Source organism: Zalophus californianus, chromosome 13, assembly GCF_009762305.2.
Source record: "Zalophus californianus isolate mZalCal1 chromosome 13, mZalCal1.pri.v2, whole genome shotgun sequence".
NCBI classification, from domain to species: domain Eukaryota; kingdom Metazoa; phylum Chordata; class Mammalia; order Carnivora; family Otariidae; genus Zalophus; species Zalophus californianus.
In genome coordinates this window covers 1,252,398-1,269,468 of record NC_045607.1, presented here as the reverse complement: position 1 = coordinate 1,269,468, position 17,071 = coordinate 1,252,398, and the positions used below count along the sequence as shown (strand labels likewise).

At 61.4% G+C, this 17,071-nt stretch overlaps 1 protein-coding gene across 2 annotated transcripts in view; it reads right to left on the bottom strand.

Annotated features, from left to right (window-relative positions):
* Positions 1-7,198: 7,198 nt before the first annotated feature.
* Positions 7,199-17,071, bottom strand: part of NOTCH1 (notch receptor 1) — a 44,387-nt gene continuing 34,514 nt past the window's right edge. Inside the window, exons 26-35 of one of the 2 annotated variants that reach the window (XM_027615832.2) lie at positions 16,008-16,436; positions 15,335-15,483; positions 14,408-14,624; positions 14,153-14,240; positions 13,896-14,061; positions 13,052-13,347; positions 11,781-11,928; positions 11,599-11,696; positions 11,011-11,044; positions 10,103-10,416 (exon numbers count right to left, since the gene is read on the bottom strand). In XM_027615832.2, coding sequence (XP_027471633.2) covers positions 10,253-10,416; positions 11,011-11,044; positions 11,599-11,696; positions 11,781-11,928; positions 13,052-13,347; positions 13,896-14,061; positions 14,153-14,240; positions 14,408-14,624; positions 15,335-15,483; positions 16,008-16,436 — 1,789 coding nt within the window. In that variant the 3' untranslated portion in view covers positions 10,103-10,252. Of the gene's footprint in view, positions 10,417-11,010; positions 11,045-11,598; positions 11,697-11,780; positions 11,929-13,051; positions 13,348-13,895; positions 14,062-14,152; positions 14,241-14,407; positions 14,625-15,334; positions 15,484-16,007; positions 16,437-17,071 lie in introns of both variants that reach the window. The other variant, XM_027615831.2, reaches the window with a different exon arrangement.

The window sequence follows — 17,071 nt, the reverse complement described above, 5'->3', positions numbered from 1 at the left end:
AAATGATAACATTTTGGGTATATTGAGCTAAATATACTATTAAATTTTATTTCATCTGTTTCCCTTTTTTTAACATAGCTCATCAAAAGTTTAAAATTCCATACGTGCCTGGCATATTTCCATTGGACAGCGCTGCTGTAGACATTGAGCACATTGTGTGGGGGGGTCAGGGCCCCCTCCCCCCAGGAGCCCCAGCCTGGGGCTGTAGCTCCCTAGATTTTGGAGCTGACAACCGACCATTTCGGTGATTGTGGGAAGGAGCCCTTGGAAGGGTGCCCGCAGTCTGGGTGTAGGTGAAGGCTGGTGGTCCACGGCCATGAGCCTCTGCCCCTTACTCCTCCAGGGCATAAAGTAGCTGCAGTAGAGTGGTTTGTAAGTGGACGCTTTTAGGGCAGTCCTGCTCCACACCAGGTGCTCTGCTCAGCCTCTGACTCAAGCCCTCCGTCCTGGGCGCTGAGGCTGGAGGCATGGGAGGGGGCCTGCTTGACTCAGCCTGGAGAGAGCAAGGGGCTGCCTCCATGAGACAGGGCTGGCTGAGTGGTCCAGGGAAAAAGTGCATTGGGGCTTCGAGGTGGAAAGAGCTGTCAGGCAGGGCTTCTGGAAGAGGAGGCCATACAGCTGAGCAGGTCTGAATGGAGAGGAAGGGGACATCAGTTCCTTCAGGAGAGCACAGGTCCGGGGGCAGAGAGAGCTGGGTGTCAGAGCTTGTTCTGTGGCCCCCATGGTGTGGAGCACCTGTCGGTGGTGTGTGGCCAGGCCGAGAATAAGCAGAGGGAGGCACCTCCATGGGGGCACCAGCACTAGTAGAACCATCCCAGACCCCTGAGGTGCCTTGCAAGAAAAAATCCACATCCAGGCTAATCATAAGCATGGCACCGTCTCTCTGGTCTCTCATCTCCAGCATCTGCAAACGTGCCTGGTACCTGGCAAGCCTCGGAGAACTTGTTTTTTTCTTAATCGTTGAGCCAGGTAAACATGTAAGGTGACATAAGTGAGAGTCGTGTCCTAGAAAGCACAAGAAGGATGCTAATTCCACACGAGTCGGTCCGCAGAGAGTCAAAGCCAGGCAAGAAAGGGAGTCGTGTCCCGTTAGCTGCAGCGGGGGCCTGGAAAAAAACCGAGAGAGACCTCTTTCACCAAACTGTATGCATCGTTGGCTGAGCCCTACTGTGTGTCAGGCACTGCTAGGAGGCTGGGGCTGTGGGACTGACAGGCCGGGCCTCCGCCCTGGGGAGCATGGACACTGGAGAGCTGCAAATGTGTCCAGTGTGGTTGGGGGCACCGCGGGGGCACCCGGCAAGGCCTGGGTCCCACCTGCTGGTGACAGGGTAGAGCCAGGGGTGGAGGAGAAGGCGCATTTGTGGCTGAAGCAAACAGAAGCTTCTGGAGTGGCAAGGAGCAGAAACGTGGAGAGTGGGAGGTGGCATCAGGGGGTTGTGCCTTGCCCGGGGCTCTTCAGGCCTTGCACTTGATTTCTGAAAGCAAGGAAGCTTTCAGGGGCTCTCCCCCAGGAGGGACATCGCCAGTTTGGCCTCCCCCTGGCTCTGGCATGGTGCTGATGAGAGCCAGGAGCCCAGGAGGTGGTCTTGGGGCCCCAGGGGAGAAGTAGGCTGCTGGGCCAGACTGGTGGGGAGAGTTGAACCTCAGGCGACTCCCGAGGGCAGGACCCAGCCCTCTCGCTGCATCTGCAGCCCCCCTGCACGGCACTGGCACCCCACATCAGCCGAAGACACACACAACATAGGAGGGCAAGAGCCCTGAGCCTCAGTGGTGACTTGTTTCAGGCGTGGACTTGGAGGCCTGGGGGATTGCAGATTGGGAAGACAAAAGGGCCGAGGTGGAGCACGGAAGAACCCCCAAATCTGCCCATTGCCAAGTGCCAGGCTGGCTGCGGCACTAACTCCAGGTCACATGGCCCTGGCTTAAATGGGTGCACTTGGGGAAGTCTCCTGCCTCTTTAAGCCTCAGCTTCCCCATCTGTAAAATGGGATAATAACACAGTGACACCATGAGCGATTTGTGAGCTGCAGACAAATGATGGAAATCCCCATGGCACCACATGCTTGCCGAGAGGGGGGGGGCCACTGGCAGGATGCTGCCAGCAGGGGGAGGCAGAGAGCCACCCCCGAGTCCGCAGGCCCAGCAAGCCTCGCCAGGGAAACTCAGGGCACCGGCACCAGGGACACCGTGGGCTCCTATAGGATCTGGCTCCAGTACAGCAGGACAAAAGATTCTGGCTGCCCACATCACCCCCAGACTGCTGCCCTCTCCAGGGTATTATTCATCTCTGGACTCCCCCTACCCCGGGGAGCAGGGGTTGGTCTGCTGAACACAGCAGGTTCTCCATAAATCCTCCCTGAGTTGAGCTTAATGGCACAACAGAGAATGTGTATTTCTCGAGCTCTGTGCTCAGTGATTTCATCCTCACAGCTCTGGGGGCTCGACAGTTCTTCTTTCCCATAAAGAACCCCTGTGTTCTGCATCACCCGGTCCCTTGTCAGGTGTGGCCAGCATCCCCTTCCCTCTTTTCTGCCCTATGGACAAGGAAACAAGGTAGAGAGCAAGTAAGAAGTTCCTTAAGGTTACACTTTCCTAAGGCCAATTTTTAGAATGAAGAAATGTCCAAACACGGTGACTAAAGCTCTAGTGCGGTGCGTTTACTTTGAGACAAGCAACTCTTCGACCGTACATGCAATGCAACGTAACTAGATTGCCAGTCAGCGTGGCCATAGAAAAGCATAGATCTGTGATAAACGCTGATTACACATCACGGGCTCTCTGCTCCAGGAACAGGTCCAGGGTGGTACGGAGAACATCGAAAATCCAACCCTGAGACACTTTGCACACGGGCCCTGTTGCAGCAAGAACAACACTCTTGTGGTGCACGTGCCGGACGGGGAGGGTGACAGCGGCCACTAGAAGGGCTGCTGCTGGCTTCAGGGGGACCACACGGGCAGGCGTGGGGAGGGCGACGGTTTTAGAACTCGTTGTAACAGCAGCTGTACCATCTCTGTGTCCTTACGGCGTGCCGGGAGCTCTGCGGCCGCGACCTCACGGGCCCCTCCACACGCTCGGGAGGTCGGCTGCGAGCCCTTCCTGCGTCAGCCCTGAGAACACGGAGGCTCAGAGGTGCCGGGTCACCTGCCTCTGGTCCAACAGTGGCCACGAGGAAGGCGAGATCAAGATGCCACAAATCAGGGAGCGGGGCCGGGCACACGAGGCGCTCCCAGCCGCGTTTCCAGCCTGCGCTCAACCGGGGCGGTCCCTCAGTCGGCCAGGAGGGCGCGTCCGCCCGGGACTCACTGGGCGTGGGGACCCTCTTCAAGACCCACGGGACATACAAGCATGTGACGGCAGATGAAGTCCTGAACCAGGGCTCCTCAAGCCCGTCGACCCCGCCAGCAAACCCTTCGGGACACAGGGCTTGTGGTCTCCGAGTGCCCCGGCGTCCAGCCGGACCGCATTGCTCAGGTTCCTGTTTGGAACACTTGGAGAGAACAATCCTTTGGCATTGTGCCAGGGACCCCTGCCGGGGGCGGTCCCGCAAGAAGTGGCCCCAGGAAGCTCTCCACCGCCTGTCTGTGCTGACAGTGCTGTCCCCTCCCACGGGACTCCGGGGTGTGGTTTCCAGATCGGACCAGCCCATGAAAGACCCACCACCGGTCCGCGGGGAGACCGGAGCGGCGCCAGCGTGAAGATGAGCTCCACCACCGAGCCCAGTCTCGGCCCGCGGACAGGCTCTGGAGGCTGCCGGTGCCCACGGAGGGGCGCTGAGCCCCGCGGGTGTCGTGGCAGCGCTGCCAGTCTGTTTGATCTGTGGCCCTGATGCCGTCCCCTCCTTGCTCTGGCCAGAAGGGGGCAGAGCCACATTTGGGGCTTGCCCTGGATGAATGAGGGCAAGACACCACGCCGATGTTGTGTCTCGGGCTTCCTGTGCCTAGGGGCCACCTTGAAGGTCAAAACCTGCACCATCCTGTGTGGCAGGCACGAGCCTCGCGTGGCAGCTGAGCACGTGGCCGGTCCACATCGAGGTGTGCTGAAAGCCCGAAACACGCACTGGGTCTCAAAGACATAGGGTAAACGCGGGGTGAGGGGAGAATGTAAACTATCTCATTAACTACATCGATTACATGTTGAGATGCTAATATTTTGGACATATTGGATTATCTAAGATGTATTAATAAGCTTTTTTGGTTTCTTTTCATATTTTTTATGTGGCTACTGAGATATTTAAAATTGCATCTGTGGCTCGCATTATATTTCTGCTGGAAGGCGCTGCTCTGAAGGAAGTGCCCCGTTCAAACCTTCAAAGGAAGGAAGCCTCAAGGGGCAGGTGGGCGGGCAGCTCTTGGGTTGGTTTCACAAGAGGGCAAGGCTCCTGAGGAGCGGAAGGGCCTGAGGGCGGGCGGGGGGGGGGTGGGGCTGGCCCTGTGGCCCCTGGGACATGCCTTTGGCGCCCCAGTTTCGTCTGCTGGGGCCTGCCTTAACAAAGCACAGGAGCCCAGAGGCCGGGTGGCTCAACAGAAATGAGTGTCCTCACCTCCGGAGGCTGGACATCTGAGACCCGGGCGTGGGCAGGGCTGGTTCCTCCCGAGGCCTCCCTCCTGCCCTTGTAGACGGCCATGTCCTCCCGCGTCCCAGCTCGTGGTCCCGTGTGCGTGTCTGTGTCATCTCCTCATAAGGACACCGGCCAGACTGGAGTAGGGTGTACTCGAACAACCTCACTTTACCCTAATTAGCTCTCCCAATACAGCCACATCCCAAGGTCCTGCAACCTGGGGTCTCAACATAGAAATTCTGCTGGGGGGGTGGGGTGGGGCGGGGATAGGATTCAGCCATAACAGATGCCCTAAGTCAGGGCCTGTGTCCCCTCTGGGAGGCCCATGGTGTCTGGATGGGGCTCCTTCTGAGGGTGAGGACTGGCAGAATAGGCCGGCTCAGGGTGGACGTCAGGGAATGAGGACCACGGCGTAGAGGGAGAGCGCACTGGTGGTGGGGGCTCTGGAGCCACGGAGCAGGTTTGGGCCCCAAGGAGAAAAACAGGTGGGGCTCTCAGCCAGTGCTTCCGAGCCAGGCGGGTGGGGACGAGTTCCTGGGGGGACGCTGCAGGGCGCACAGGGCAGGCCAGGACAGAGCCTGCAGCCAGGGTGGGCCGCCCCCAGGACCTCGTCTGCGGGGACACAGGCGGGACCCCGGTCTCCGGCACGCCCAGTGTAGTGCTCTGAGGGCCCCGTCCTCCTCTGTGCGCTTCCTTCAGGCTGCCAGGGGCTCCGGTGACTTTGGGGATCATCAGGACCCCCGAGGCCCATCCTGCCCCATCAGTGGATCTTATGACCCAAACAAGCTTCTTGGAAACTTCCAACACTGCTGGGAGTTCTTTCTCTCTTCTAAAACAATAACTGAGATAAAACATAAAAGTGGCCATTGTTGGAGTGAACAAATCCGTCACATTTAGTACATTCAGAATGCACCCCCGCCTTTCGTGGCCCCAGTTGCTCCCCAGCAGGCAGGCCCTGGGGCCCCCACTCCACCTTCAGTCTCTCTGGGTTCATCGGTTCAGGACAATGATGTGGCCTTCGTGTCCAGCTCCTTGCACTCAGCCTCCCGTGTTTGAGGTTTGGTGGTGCTGTGCTGTGTGTCAGGCCTTCACTCCTTTTCAGGGCCGAATAATATTCCACTGTGTGCACTCAGTCTGGATTTTCCAGACAAATTGAACCAATAGGCCGCACGTATGTATCAAGAGATTTCTGATCAGGAGCTGGCTCAGAAGATTATGGAGGCTGAGAAGTGCCCAGATCTGTGGTCAGCAAGCTGGGGCCCAGGGACAGTGGATGCTAGAGGTTCCAGCCTGAGTCTGAAGGCCTCAGAACCAGGAGAGCTGAAGCTTAAGTTTTCGTTGGAAAGTCAGCAGGCTCGAGACCCAAGGAGAGCTGATGCTTCCGTCCAACGTCAAAGGCAGGAAAAGAGCTGTGTTCCCGGACAAGTGTGAGCAGAAGGACTTCCCTCTTACTCAGCCCTTTTTGTTCTATGCGGGCCGTCGACTGATTGGGTGCGGCCCACCCACATTGGGGAGGGCTCTGCTTTACTCCATCCACGGATTCAAATGTTCATCTCATCCAGAAACACTCTTGTGTTTGGCCAAATGGCCCAGCCAAGTTGACACATAAAATGAACCATCGCAGCGTGACCTACCACATTTTGTTGATCCATGCGTCAGCTGATGGGCGTTGGGCTGTTCCCACCTCCTGGCTGTTGTGAATCGTGCTGCTGTGAACAGGTGCGTGTGTGGACTCGTTTGGTCCATTTGCACTTCTTTTGGGTGTATACCTAGGAGCAGCATCGCGGGGCGTTGGGAGTTCTTGGGGCAGATTTCAGACTGGGTCTACTTTCTCCATACACAACAGTTGGGCCACTTACCATATTCCATTTCCCGGAACCTCCTGTCCCGTCTACACAGCCCAGGGCCCGACACTGTGCCAGGTGGGAACGAAGCCTCCAAACTCAGCGAGGAAATCTTGGGCTCGCACTTGTGCTTGGGAAGGCCAGGCCTGCAGGGGCGGGCAGCACCTCGCAGCAGAGGGGGGCGTCAGACTTTCCTTCTGTTAATCTGGTTTGAATCCACTGGCTGGGGTGGGGCCGGGTGGAGGCAGGAGGGAGGGAGGGAGGCCCATGTGGGTGGCTGGCAGGGGGCAGCCCTCTTAGCAGTACTCCCTGGGCTTCACAGAACCTTCCCCACTCCCTCCATCATCCCCGGCGGTGCCCCTGCTCAGAGGCTTCTGTGGCTCCCTTTGCCCTCCTGCTGGGGTCTGGATTCCCCACTGTGGCCTCTGGGCTCCTCCCTGTGCACCTCCTGCCTGCAGCGGGCTCCCGGCTGCCATCCCTTGGTCGGGTAAGTGGTGCCCTGCCCCTCTGACCAAGACAGATGGGGGAGCCTAAAGCCCAGTCCTGGCAGCCACGTCACCCCAGACCCAGGAGGCCCCTGCAGGGGGGCTGCGTGCTCCCTGCTCGTGGCCATGTCCCCCGGCTCCCTGCTCGGGGCGTGGCCCACACAGATGCAGACACTGCAGAACCTCTGAGCGGCCAGGGCTGGGTGGGCTTCATTGCCCTCCATCAGAGGGACCAGAGGAATTGCTGGTTCCCTCGGAGCAGAACGGCCTGCCCTCCCTCCAAGAAAGGGAGCCAACGCCACAACCAGGTTTAGCAAAATCGGGATGACCATCATTACTTTTATTGCAAATCAGTTAACAAAAAAAAGATGAAAAAAAAATACAGCATTTTCATCACCTACAGTTTTGCACGTAGATAACTTTTTTAAAAAGTTTCCTTTTTCTGTAAACTACACTCTATTTTTACAAAACACAGTAAGAATCAATATCTTAGGGCATGTTTGGTCATGCCCACTAGGGATGGCACAACACTGCCCCCCGCAAGGCCGGGGAGGCTGCCTGCAGGAGGCAGCGGGAAGCCTTCCCTGGGTTTGCTCTTCGGAGCTACGGTCCAGGCGGCTGCAGGTCAGGTTGCCAGGCCTGGGTCGTGAGCAGAGCCATGTTCTGACATCCCTCGTCAGCATGACCCCCGACAGACTTGTTCGTTCAGATTTTTTAAACAAAATCCATCTTTAAAAATGTACTTACAGATATTTACTTTGCCACAGGCTTATACTTGATATTGCAAGAATCTGCTCCCTCCCAGGGCACATGCCACCCCCCCCCAAGACTGGGAGGGGTGGCCCTTGAGCTGGCTCCCATGGCCCTGGGGGCACCACCTCAGCGGCTCGCACCCTGGAGCTGCGCCAGGCCATGGGATGAGCCGTCTCTGCGAACCGAGGCTGGACACAGCCGTGTTTCTCCAAAGCCTGGCAGAGGTTGCTCCGGGAAGTCTCTCGTGAAAACGGGGCCTCGAGCTGAGCCTAGGCCCTGTGCTGCCGATCCATCGGGGTGGCCCAGGCAGTGTCTCTCCGCAGGAAAGGGCAGGATTCCTCCACATGGCGTCCCAGGTGGGCTCCCCACAGCCACCTGACTCCTCACTCCTACACAATGCTTCCACATCCAGGCCGGGGTGGGGGCAGGGGAGCTTCTAGAAGGAACAGGAACTCACAAGACCAATCAACAACTGGGTAATACTGAACCCGAAACAAAGATTCATGATCGGTACCATGAAATGTATTCGTGGGACACCCCAAGAACACATCTTTAAAAGCATGTTTTCAAAAAAATCATTTAATAAAAAGCCACCAAAATGTATAAACCGTATCATTTTACATTTTACGTTCCTATTTTAGATGCAAATTAATCCACGTGCCAAAGGTGTGACAAAGGTTCTGTCTTATTGTTTGCGTCTAGATGCATCTCCTCGCACAAGGCAGGTGATGCGTGCAGGAGGCTCGGGGCCGGGTGTGGGGTGGGGGGCATCTGGGGACCTGGCAGCAGGCCCAGGCACCCTGGCAGCTTTCTGGACGACGCTGGTTCAAACCTCCCTTCTCCAACATCGTTTCTTTTTGGATTTCGAAGGGGGAAAAAAAAAATCAATAAATAAATGGCATTTATAAATCATGAATCTTTGTTTATATTTTACAAATACGTAACAATATTTATCGTAAGTAGGAAAATCCTGGCTGAAAACTAGTTTATTTTCTTGGAACAGATAAAAGCTGTTACCTGGAACCATAGAAAACATTACGTATAAATAAAAAGGCAGTGTTTCCTTGTAAAATAAAAGTACATAAATAAATACTAAAAAAAAAAATTAAAATCCTTGTCCTTTTATTTTGTACAAAAACATGTTTCTTAAGAAAAAGCCCCTTTGGTCCGTCCCCGTGTCCGTGCGGAGCACGCAGGCGCCCCAGCAGGGCTTGGGAAAGGAAGCGCAGGGTCCCTCCGGGGCGCCGGCTGTTTACTTGAGCGCCTCTGGAATGTGGGCGATGTGGGACTGCGTGCTGGTGGGCGGGCTGGAGATGCCCTCAGACCAGTCAGACACGTGGGAATGTGGTGATGAGCTGGACCACTGGTCCGGGGACTCGGGCGACGGGGTGAGGAAGGGGTGCTCGGGCACCTGCAGCTGGTGGCTGGGGGTGTTGTCCGCAGGTGAGGAAGAATAGCTGTGCTGCGAGGGCGGGGTCAGGAACTGAGCAGTGGTCATGGGCGGGGCCAGCGTGGCGGGCAGGGCCGTGGGCAGGGCCTGGCTGTCCTGCGGCAGGATGGTGTGCACTGCCAGGCCGCTGGGCCCCAGCGGCTGCACGTCCGCCTGGCTCGGCTCCCCGCCCAGGAAGCTCCGGCCCAGGTGGCCACCGGCGGCCGAGCTCACGCTGAGGTGCGGCTGCGGCGGCAGGCTCTGCGGCTGCTGGACGTTGGGCGGCTGCAGGTTTTGCTGCGTCTGCAGGCCGGGCTGCTGCAGCTGCAAGTTCTGTTGCTGTTGCTGCACCTGTTGCAGTGGCTGGGTCTGTACCAGGTGCGGCTGGCCGGCCAGGCGTGTGTTGGGCAGGGCCTGGTAGCTCATCATCTGGGACAGGGCGGCCGTGGTGGAGAGGCTGCCGTGCAGCGGGCCCATCATACTGTGCTGCAGGGCAGGGGCCTGCGTGCTCAGGGGGCCCGACGCCACGTTCCCTCGCAGCGGGTTGTACTGGTTTGGCACCAGGCCGTTCTGCAGCCGGGACAGCCACTCGCACTGGCCATTCAAGCCCGCGGCCCCGCCCACGGTGAAATTCACGGCCCCGCCGCCGCCGCCGGCACCCGCAGTGCCCAGGACGGCACTGGTGCTGGAGGCCACGGGCAGGTGGGAGAGCCGCGGTGGTCCTGCCTCAAAGGCCAGCCGGCCACCCGCACCCAGCGCTGCCATCTCGGGCTTGGCAGCCACACTCAGGTGGCCAACACCCAGGTGGGCGTCAGGCATGCCGGGCAAGTGGCCGAGGGGCACGGACGGGGACTGCTGGAATGGAGAAGACAGGAGGGGCGGCGAGGCCACGTCCGACAGGTAGCCGTGGGGTGACTCAAGGGAGTCCACGGGCGACAGCACGCTCGAGCTGTCCAGCAGGCAGCCCTTGCCGTCTTGGGATTTCTTCCTGCGTGCCTTGAGGTCCTTGGCCTCCTTGCCGCCACAGGCCAGGCCCTTGGTGCTGGGCTTGCGGGCCTTCTTGCCCGGCACGGCCGGCTTGAGGTTGCCCAGGTAGCCATTGGGAGAGCAGAGCGGCGGGGACAGGGTAGGTGCGCCGCCCAGGGCAGTGCCGTGCAGCTGGGGGCTGCGCACCAGGCTGTACTCATCCAGCAGCCGCACGATGTCGTGGTGCATACGCTCCTGAGCGATGTCGCGAGGCAGGCGGTCCATGTGGTCTGTGATGTCCCGGTTGGCGAAGTGGTCCAGCAGCACCTTGGCTGTCTCGTAGCTGCCCTCCCGAGCAGCCAGGAACAGGGGTGTCTCCTCCTGGGAACGGATGGGGGCAGGTGAGGGGGTCGCCCACACCCACGCCCCCTCACCAGAGGGACCGCGGCAGAAGAACACTCACGTGGGCTGTCCCATAACTCCGCTGTTAGCTGACCGGACTAGGCCTTATGAACGGCCGTAAAAATCTACCTCCCGAGTCCCGCCCTGAGGCAGTCTGCGGGACTCTGTGTTCTAAATCACCGGGACTTCACCTGTACGGGGGACACAAGACCCCACGGGAAATCTAAAGCCGTGGCCTCTCTCTTGCCTTCAGAACAGCAGAGCCGCAAACAGCGCAGCAATTTCAGGGGCTTGAGGACCCCTGACTTATGTCCTTGAGCACCAGGGTGGGAGTGCCCCATCCCAGATGGTCCCCAAGTGAGCCTGATGCCTTAGCTCCTTCCCGGAGCCTTGGTTTCCCTGTCTGCCACATGTCTCCGTGAGCTTCTGCATGGCGAGGTGGTGGGGAGTGTGTGGCCTGATGGTGCCTCCCTGGCTCACACAAGGCTTTGGCCATGGCCTGATGCCCTTCTGGCACTCCCTGCCTCTCTGAGGCTCAGCCTCCCCAGTGGGAGGCACGGGGTCACACCTCACCTGCAGGGGACTCAGGAATGCCTGGGTCCAACAGCTGCTGTGTCCCCCAGGAAGGAAAGAGAGAGACCCAGGCGGGATCAGGGAGATGTAGGCACGGCCCGGCTGCCAAGGAGCTGGGGTGCCTGCCTGCACCCGATGAGCACTCAGAGCTCAGACTGGGTCTGCAGTCTGCCATGGCAGTAGCGAGCAAGACGGGCCGAGGCTTCATGTGCAGGAAGATGGCCACTCACCTCTGCACCTGGGGGCCTCACAATGTGCCGAGCCCCACACCCACCAGTGCGCGAGCTCTCTCTGTACCATCTGCATCAACCCTCCCTGCCCAGTGACTGCCAAGAACAGAAGGTGCAGTGCCGGTCATGGTGCCTGAGCTAAGATGGCGTGCGCTTGCTTGAGAGGTGTCAGTAAGCACGCGGAAACAGGCTGAAGGGCGAGCGATGCACAGGCACCGAGCTCAGGGCTCCTCACGGGGACTTCCCAGGTTAGGAAGTCAGAGCCCAGGGGTTTACGCAGGGGCTTGGTGTTGCTGTGCTCAGAAAGGGGTGGTGCTGGTGGAGGGACCTATCAGCCTCACCCCGCCCCCGAGCCTACCTTGTTGTTCTGCATGTCTTTGTTGGCCCCGTTCTTCAGGAGCACGATGGCAGCCTCCACGTTATTCACGGCGGCGGCCCAGTGCAGGGCAGACTTGCCTGCGTGGGGAAGCAGAGGGTAGGTTGGGGCAGCCCGGGCGGCAGCAGGCCCATCTCCACGGGCCGGGTCGCAGTCTGCCTTACCCAAGTCGTCCACGGCATTGACATCGGCGTGCGAGTTGATCAGGTCTTCCAGCATGCCCTCGACAGCCAGGCGGGCCGCTAGGATCAGCGGCGTCGTGCCGTCGTGCATACGGGCGTCCAGGTCCGTGGCCCGGTTCCGGATGAGGATCTAGGTGACAGGGAAGGTCTCAGGCTGGGCAGACAGGGGTCTGAGGCTGCCGGCCTAGGACCAATACCTGGGAACCGATCCGCAATACCACAAAGCCTCTCTTGGGGTCTGTGTGGCCCCAGCCAGCGTGGATGGCGGGAGGAGAGCAGGAAGGGTGGAACTCCGCCGGCCACGGCTGGAGGGGGTCAGGGGCCGGGGTGCTGGCTGCACTGCCCCCACAGACCTGCCCCCTCGATGCCCAAGTGTGGCCTCATCTCATCCTCGCCCCGGGCCTGGCTACCACCACCACCACCCCAGGACACAGAGGGTTCAGTCCCTGCCCAGCCCCAGTGGGCAGAGCCACGCCTGGACCATGGACTCAGAACCGCTGAGCTATGCTGCGTCCATCCAGGACACAGAGGTGCAGGCAGTCCTTCAGATGCTGCTGCATCCTGGGTCCCAAGTGGGAAGGATGGTCACTGTGCACTGGTGGGGGAAGGGGCGGGGTGCCAGGCAGCGTCACGGCTGGCCTCACTCCCACGAAGTGCCCACGGGAATTTACGTGTCTGCACGCCGGAGAGGCTGTCAGGGCAAACAGCCAGAGCCTGCCTCCAGGGGCTCGTTGACCCAGTGCGCCCTCAGCCAGCCGCACTGCCTGACTTCTGCAGGACGACGGTGCATCACAAATCATTACGTTAACAGCTCTGCAACGACTCCCCCAGTTTCTGCCCCGTCTGGTCTGTCTGTTCAGCGCAGGGCCGGCCAGGGCCTGGGGACTTGTGGCAGGGGACAAGCCAGTGCAGGGGTAATCCCTGAAACCCACCCTATGCCTGGGGTCCCAGAGAGGCCAGAGCCCCAAGTCCACTGCAGCCCTGAAACCCTTCTCACCACCACAAGCTATGCCTCCAGCCAAGGCTGACACGGAGCCGGGAGGCCATGCCGGGCTGCCGCCGTGGGACCGGGAAGCGGTCTCGGGTCAGGGCGCGGACGCCCCGTGCCCCCCTCCCCCCCAGGTCACGCCGACCTCCTGCAGGCCCGCCTCCAGCCTGCCTGCCCTGCCAGAGCCTGACCTGGAGCTGCGGGGTTGCGGGGCAGACAGCAGCCGTCCCCAGGGGCAGGCGGAAGGCCACGCGCGGCTGCCCACCTGGAAGACTCCCTGTGCGTCGGCAGACACGGCGGCGTGCAGCGGGGTGCGGCCCATGTTGTCCTGGATGTTGGCGTCCGCACTGGCCTCCAGCAGGCGCTTGGCCGCGTCAGACCGTGAGTAGCGGGCAGCCAGGTGCAGGGCGGTCTCGCCAGTGCGGTCGGTCTGGTTGTGCAGGCTGGCTCCCTGGTAGATGAAGTCGGAGATGACGGCCGGCGCGTCTTCCTCCTCCTCGCTGTTGCCCGTCTCCAGGCCCCCTCCGCTGCAGGAGGCGATCATGAGGGGCGTGAAGCCGTCTGTGGGGGGGGCAAGGGCTCCGTCAGGCTGGCGGGCTCCCAGCAGCAGTGCCGGCCGGTGTGTCGAGGGTCCCGACTCGGTGGGCAGCATGTGGACGTGCGGCCCAGCCCGTGACACCCTGCGCCCATGGCCGTGCCGCCCGGGGTCACCAAAATCAACCTGAGCTTCCCAAGGGACAGAGCCAAGGCCAGCTGCCAACAGGCCGGCGGGCAGAGGCGACCCTGTGGCTCTGCTTCCTAACCTGCCTGAGATCTTCACCGATGACCCACCCGAGACGAGACCACGTAAGAAATGTGTGCCTAGGAAATCAGCTCCTCGGGTGTTTCAAGAGAAGGAATTAATCTGATGGACAGAGAGCCTCCCCCAGGACGGAGCTGGCTAAGAGCAGACAGTCTCCCAAGATGGCCCCTCCTGCTCCACAGAGGGAGCGCCCTTGTCCCCGCCCCGTGCTCAGCTTCCAGAACACCGACCCCCAGCTGGCTGCTGGACCGGACCCTAACCCGAGAGCCTCTGGGGGGGCGGTGCAGGCGGCCAGCTGTGCACCTACCTGGCCCTCGGACATTGACGTCCATGCAGTCGGCGTCGGCTTCGCCCTGGGGTGGCGTGGGGGCCATGGCCGACACACGCAGGTCGGCAGCGTCCAGGTGCTGCTGCGTCCATTGCCGGTGGTCCGTCTGGTCGTCCAGGTCGGGAAGAACCACTGGCTCCTCGAACTGAGGAAGGGGTGAGCAGAGGGCCCCGTCACGTGGGGGCCGGGGCAGGGGTAGGGCCGCCCGGGGAGGCCCAGGAGCCCACTGGACTCACCCGGAACTTCTTGGCCTCGAGGTCCTCGTCCCCCCACTCATTCTGGTTGTCGTCCATGAGAGCGCCATCTGAGGCGTTCTTCAGGGGCCTGGAGGCGGGAGGGCGGGGAAGCGAGACTGAGCGGGGCTCCCCCTGAGGCTGCGGCTCAGGTGGCCGCCCGGGGCCCTCACACTGTGTGAGGTGAGGCCCGTGGGTCTGCAGGGGTGGGCCCCATCTCCCCCAAGCCCCCCAGAGGCTGTGGTGGCATGCACTAACTTGAGGCCCACGGAGTCCTCGCCGAGGGGCTCCCGCCGCTTCTTCTTGCTGGCCTCTGAAACCTTGAAGCCTTCGGGGAACCAGAGCTGTCCATGCTGCCGCCGGCGCTTCCGGGACAGCAGCACCCCACAGCCCACGAAGAAGAGCAGCACGAAGGCGGCCACGGCCACGTACATGAAGTGCAGCTGCGGGGGTGGGGGCGGCTCCACGGTCTCACCTGTGGGCGTCCGGACATCAGGCGGCGGCTACGCGGCAGGCCGGCGGCCGGGGGGCAGCGGACTGGCTCCACGGCTGGGCGCCTCCTCACCCGCTCTCCTCCATCCCGCCCCCCAAAATAAGGTCATTTTCTACGCGATTAATCAGAATTGCAAACTATTGCTAAATTCTCTCCTGCACCAGCCGACTATCTGGAGACGGCTTTTACTTTTTTCTCCTTTAAGGGAGAAGGATTAGCCAACTTCAAATCACTGCACTTGCATTGAGCTGTTAAGACAAAGGATTTAGGGGGATTTTCGAGATACAAACTTCAACACTTCACATGACACCGATCAATTCTTCTCCCTCTCTCTCTTTTTTAAAAAGCTGTAAAGATTTTGAAATAATACCCAACAAAGAAAAATCGGGAATGAGAGAGGGGAGAAAAAGGCTCCCACTTTCTGGCAGATGTGTCCGTCCCCTGGGCCAGCCGCACCGACAGCTGTCACTACGGGGAGGGAGGGTGCGCCAGGCAGAAAATCCCACAAAAGTGCCTCCTGAGCTCTGGATGGCATGACACGCACCCGTGGGCGGAAAATGGCACAGAGAACAAGAACGTTTGGGGGGGTACTGGGAGTGCCCCCAGGAGGGCACCTGCTCCCTCCCAGGTAGACTTTCCTTAGAAGCCAGGAAACTGTCCCTCAGGGAGCAGGGCTGGGGCGGGCTACTCACTCTGCACGGCCTCGATCTTATAGGGGATGTTGAGGCTCCCCAGTGAGGCGAGCGCGCCCAGGAAGGCGGCCACGTCCGTGGCGCTCTGGAAGCATTGTGAGGAAGACTGGACACACTGCCGGTTGTCGATCTCCAGGTAGACGATAGATCTGGGGGCACAGCCAGGTGAGGAAGCTCAGACCTCAGGTTTGCCCCCTGCAGCCGCCCCGTTTACCCCTCAGGCCCACAGCATCATCCCAAGGTAGGGGGAGAGACCACTCCCAGGATGGGAGAGGTGGCCTGGGGCCGCAGGGAGCCACGCCTGCACAGAACCACCCTGGAGGTGGACAGTGCTCTCTCCAACCCACCAAGCCCAGCACCGGCACACAGTAGGGCTGTGACACCTGAGATACCCCTCAAAGTGCTCTCCCAGCCAGCCCTGCTGTCCTCCACTGTCCCACTGGGAGCCATAAGCATCCTTTTCCCATTGCAGAAGAAGAGAGATTTCAAGAGTCTAGTCCTCATCTGGGAGCTGACCCCAGGCGCTGAAGCACCTGCCAGGAGGTGGGGGGTGGGGGGGTGGAGGGTCGGGAGCTTGGACAGGTGGGCCCCAGAAGTCCCGGTCTTGTCGGACCCTCCGGCTCTTCCACCATCAAGTTGGGAGCGCCCAGGGGAGCCGGCTGGAGCTACTCACCCGCGGATGTCCATGGGGTCCAGCTCCCTGCGCCGGCGGCCCGCCCCGCCGCGCGGGAGCAGGGCGGCCTCCACTCGGTCGAGCAGGGCCCCAGGCGCGGCCCAGCCGTCGGCCGCGCGCTTGATGGGGTGTTTGCGCAGCTCCTCCTCGTGGCCGTAGTACGGGAAGATCATGGGCTGGCCATGGGCGTCGCGCTTGAACACCACGTTGGTGTGCAGCAGGCGGCTGAGCTCCCGCAGGAAGTGCAGTGAGTTGTTGCGCAGCTGCGCGGGCGGGGTCAGCACCACCAGCACGAGCGCGCCGGCCGCCAGCCGCTCGGGCATGTGCTCCGCGCAGTCCAGCCCGTCCCACTCGCACTCAGCGCTGTTGCAGCCCTGGTCGCAGTGCCCGTCGCCAAAGTGGTCCTTGCAGTACTGGTCGTACAGGGGGCTGCGAACGGACGCAGGCACGCTCAGGCCCCGGCCCGGCCCCGCCCACCCGGCGGCTCCTCCCGGAGCCCTGCTTCCGCCGGCCTCCCCACCTGCACCCCACCCCCAGCGCCCCCTCCCGGAGCCCCCCTGCACCCGCCTCCCCACCTGCGCCCTGCCTGCACCTGCTTCCCCACCTGCACCCCACCCCCAGCGCCCCCCCCCGGAGCCCCCCTGCACCCGCCTCCCCACCTGCGCCCCGCCTGCACCTGCTTCCCCACCTGCACCCCACCCCCAGCGCCCCCCCCCCCGGAGCCCCCCTGCACCCGCCTCCCCACCTGCGCCCCGCCTGCACCTGCTTCCCCACCTGCACCCCACCCCCAGCGCCCCCTCCCGGAGCCCCCCTGCACCCGCCTCCCCACCTGCGCCCCGCCTGCACCCCACCCCCGGCGCCCCCTCCCGGAGCCCCCCTGCACCCGCCTCCCCCCCTGCGCCCCGCCTGCACCTGCTTCCCCACCTGCACCTCACCCCCAGCGCCCCCTCCCGGAGCCCCCCTGCACCCGCCTCCCCACCTGGGCCCCGCCTGCACCTGCGTCCCTACCTGCGCCCACGCCCGGAGCCCCGCCCCATGCCCAGGCCCCTCCCCGAGCCCCGCCC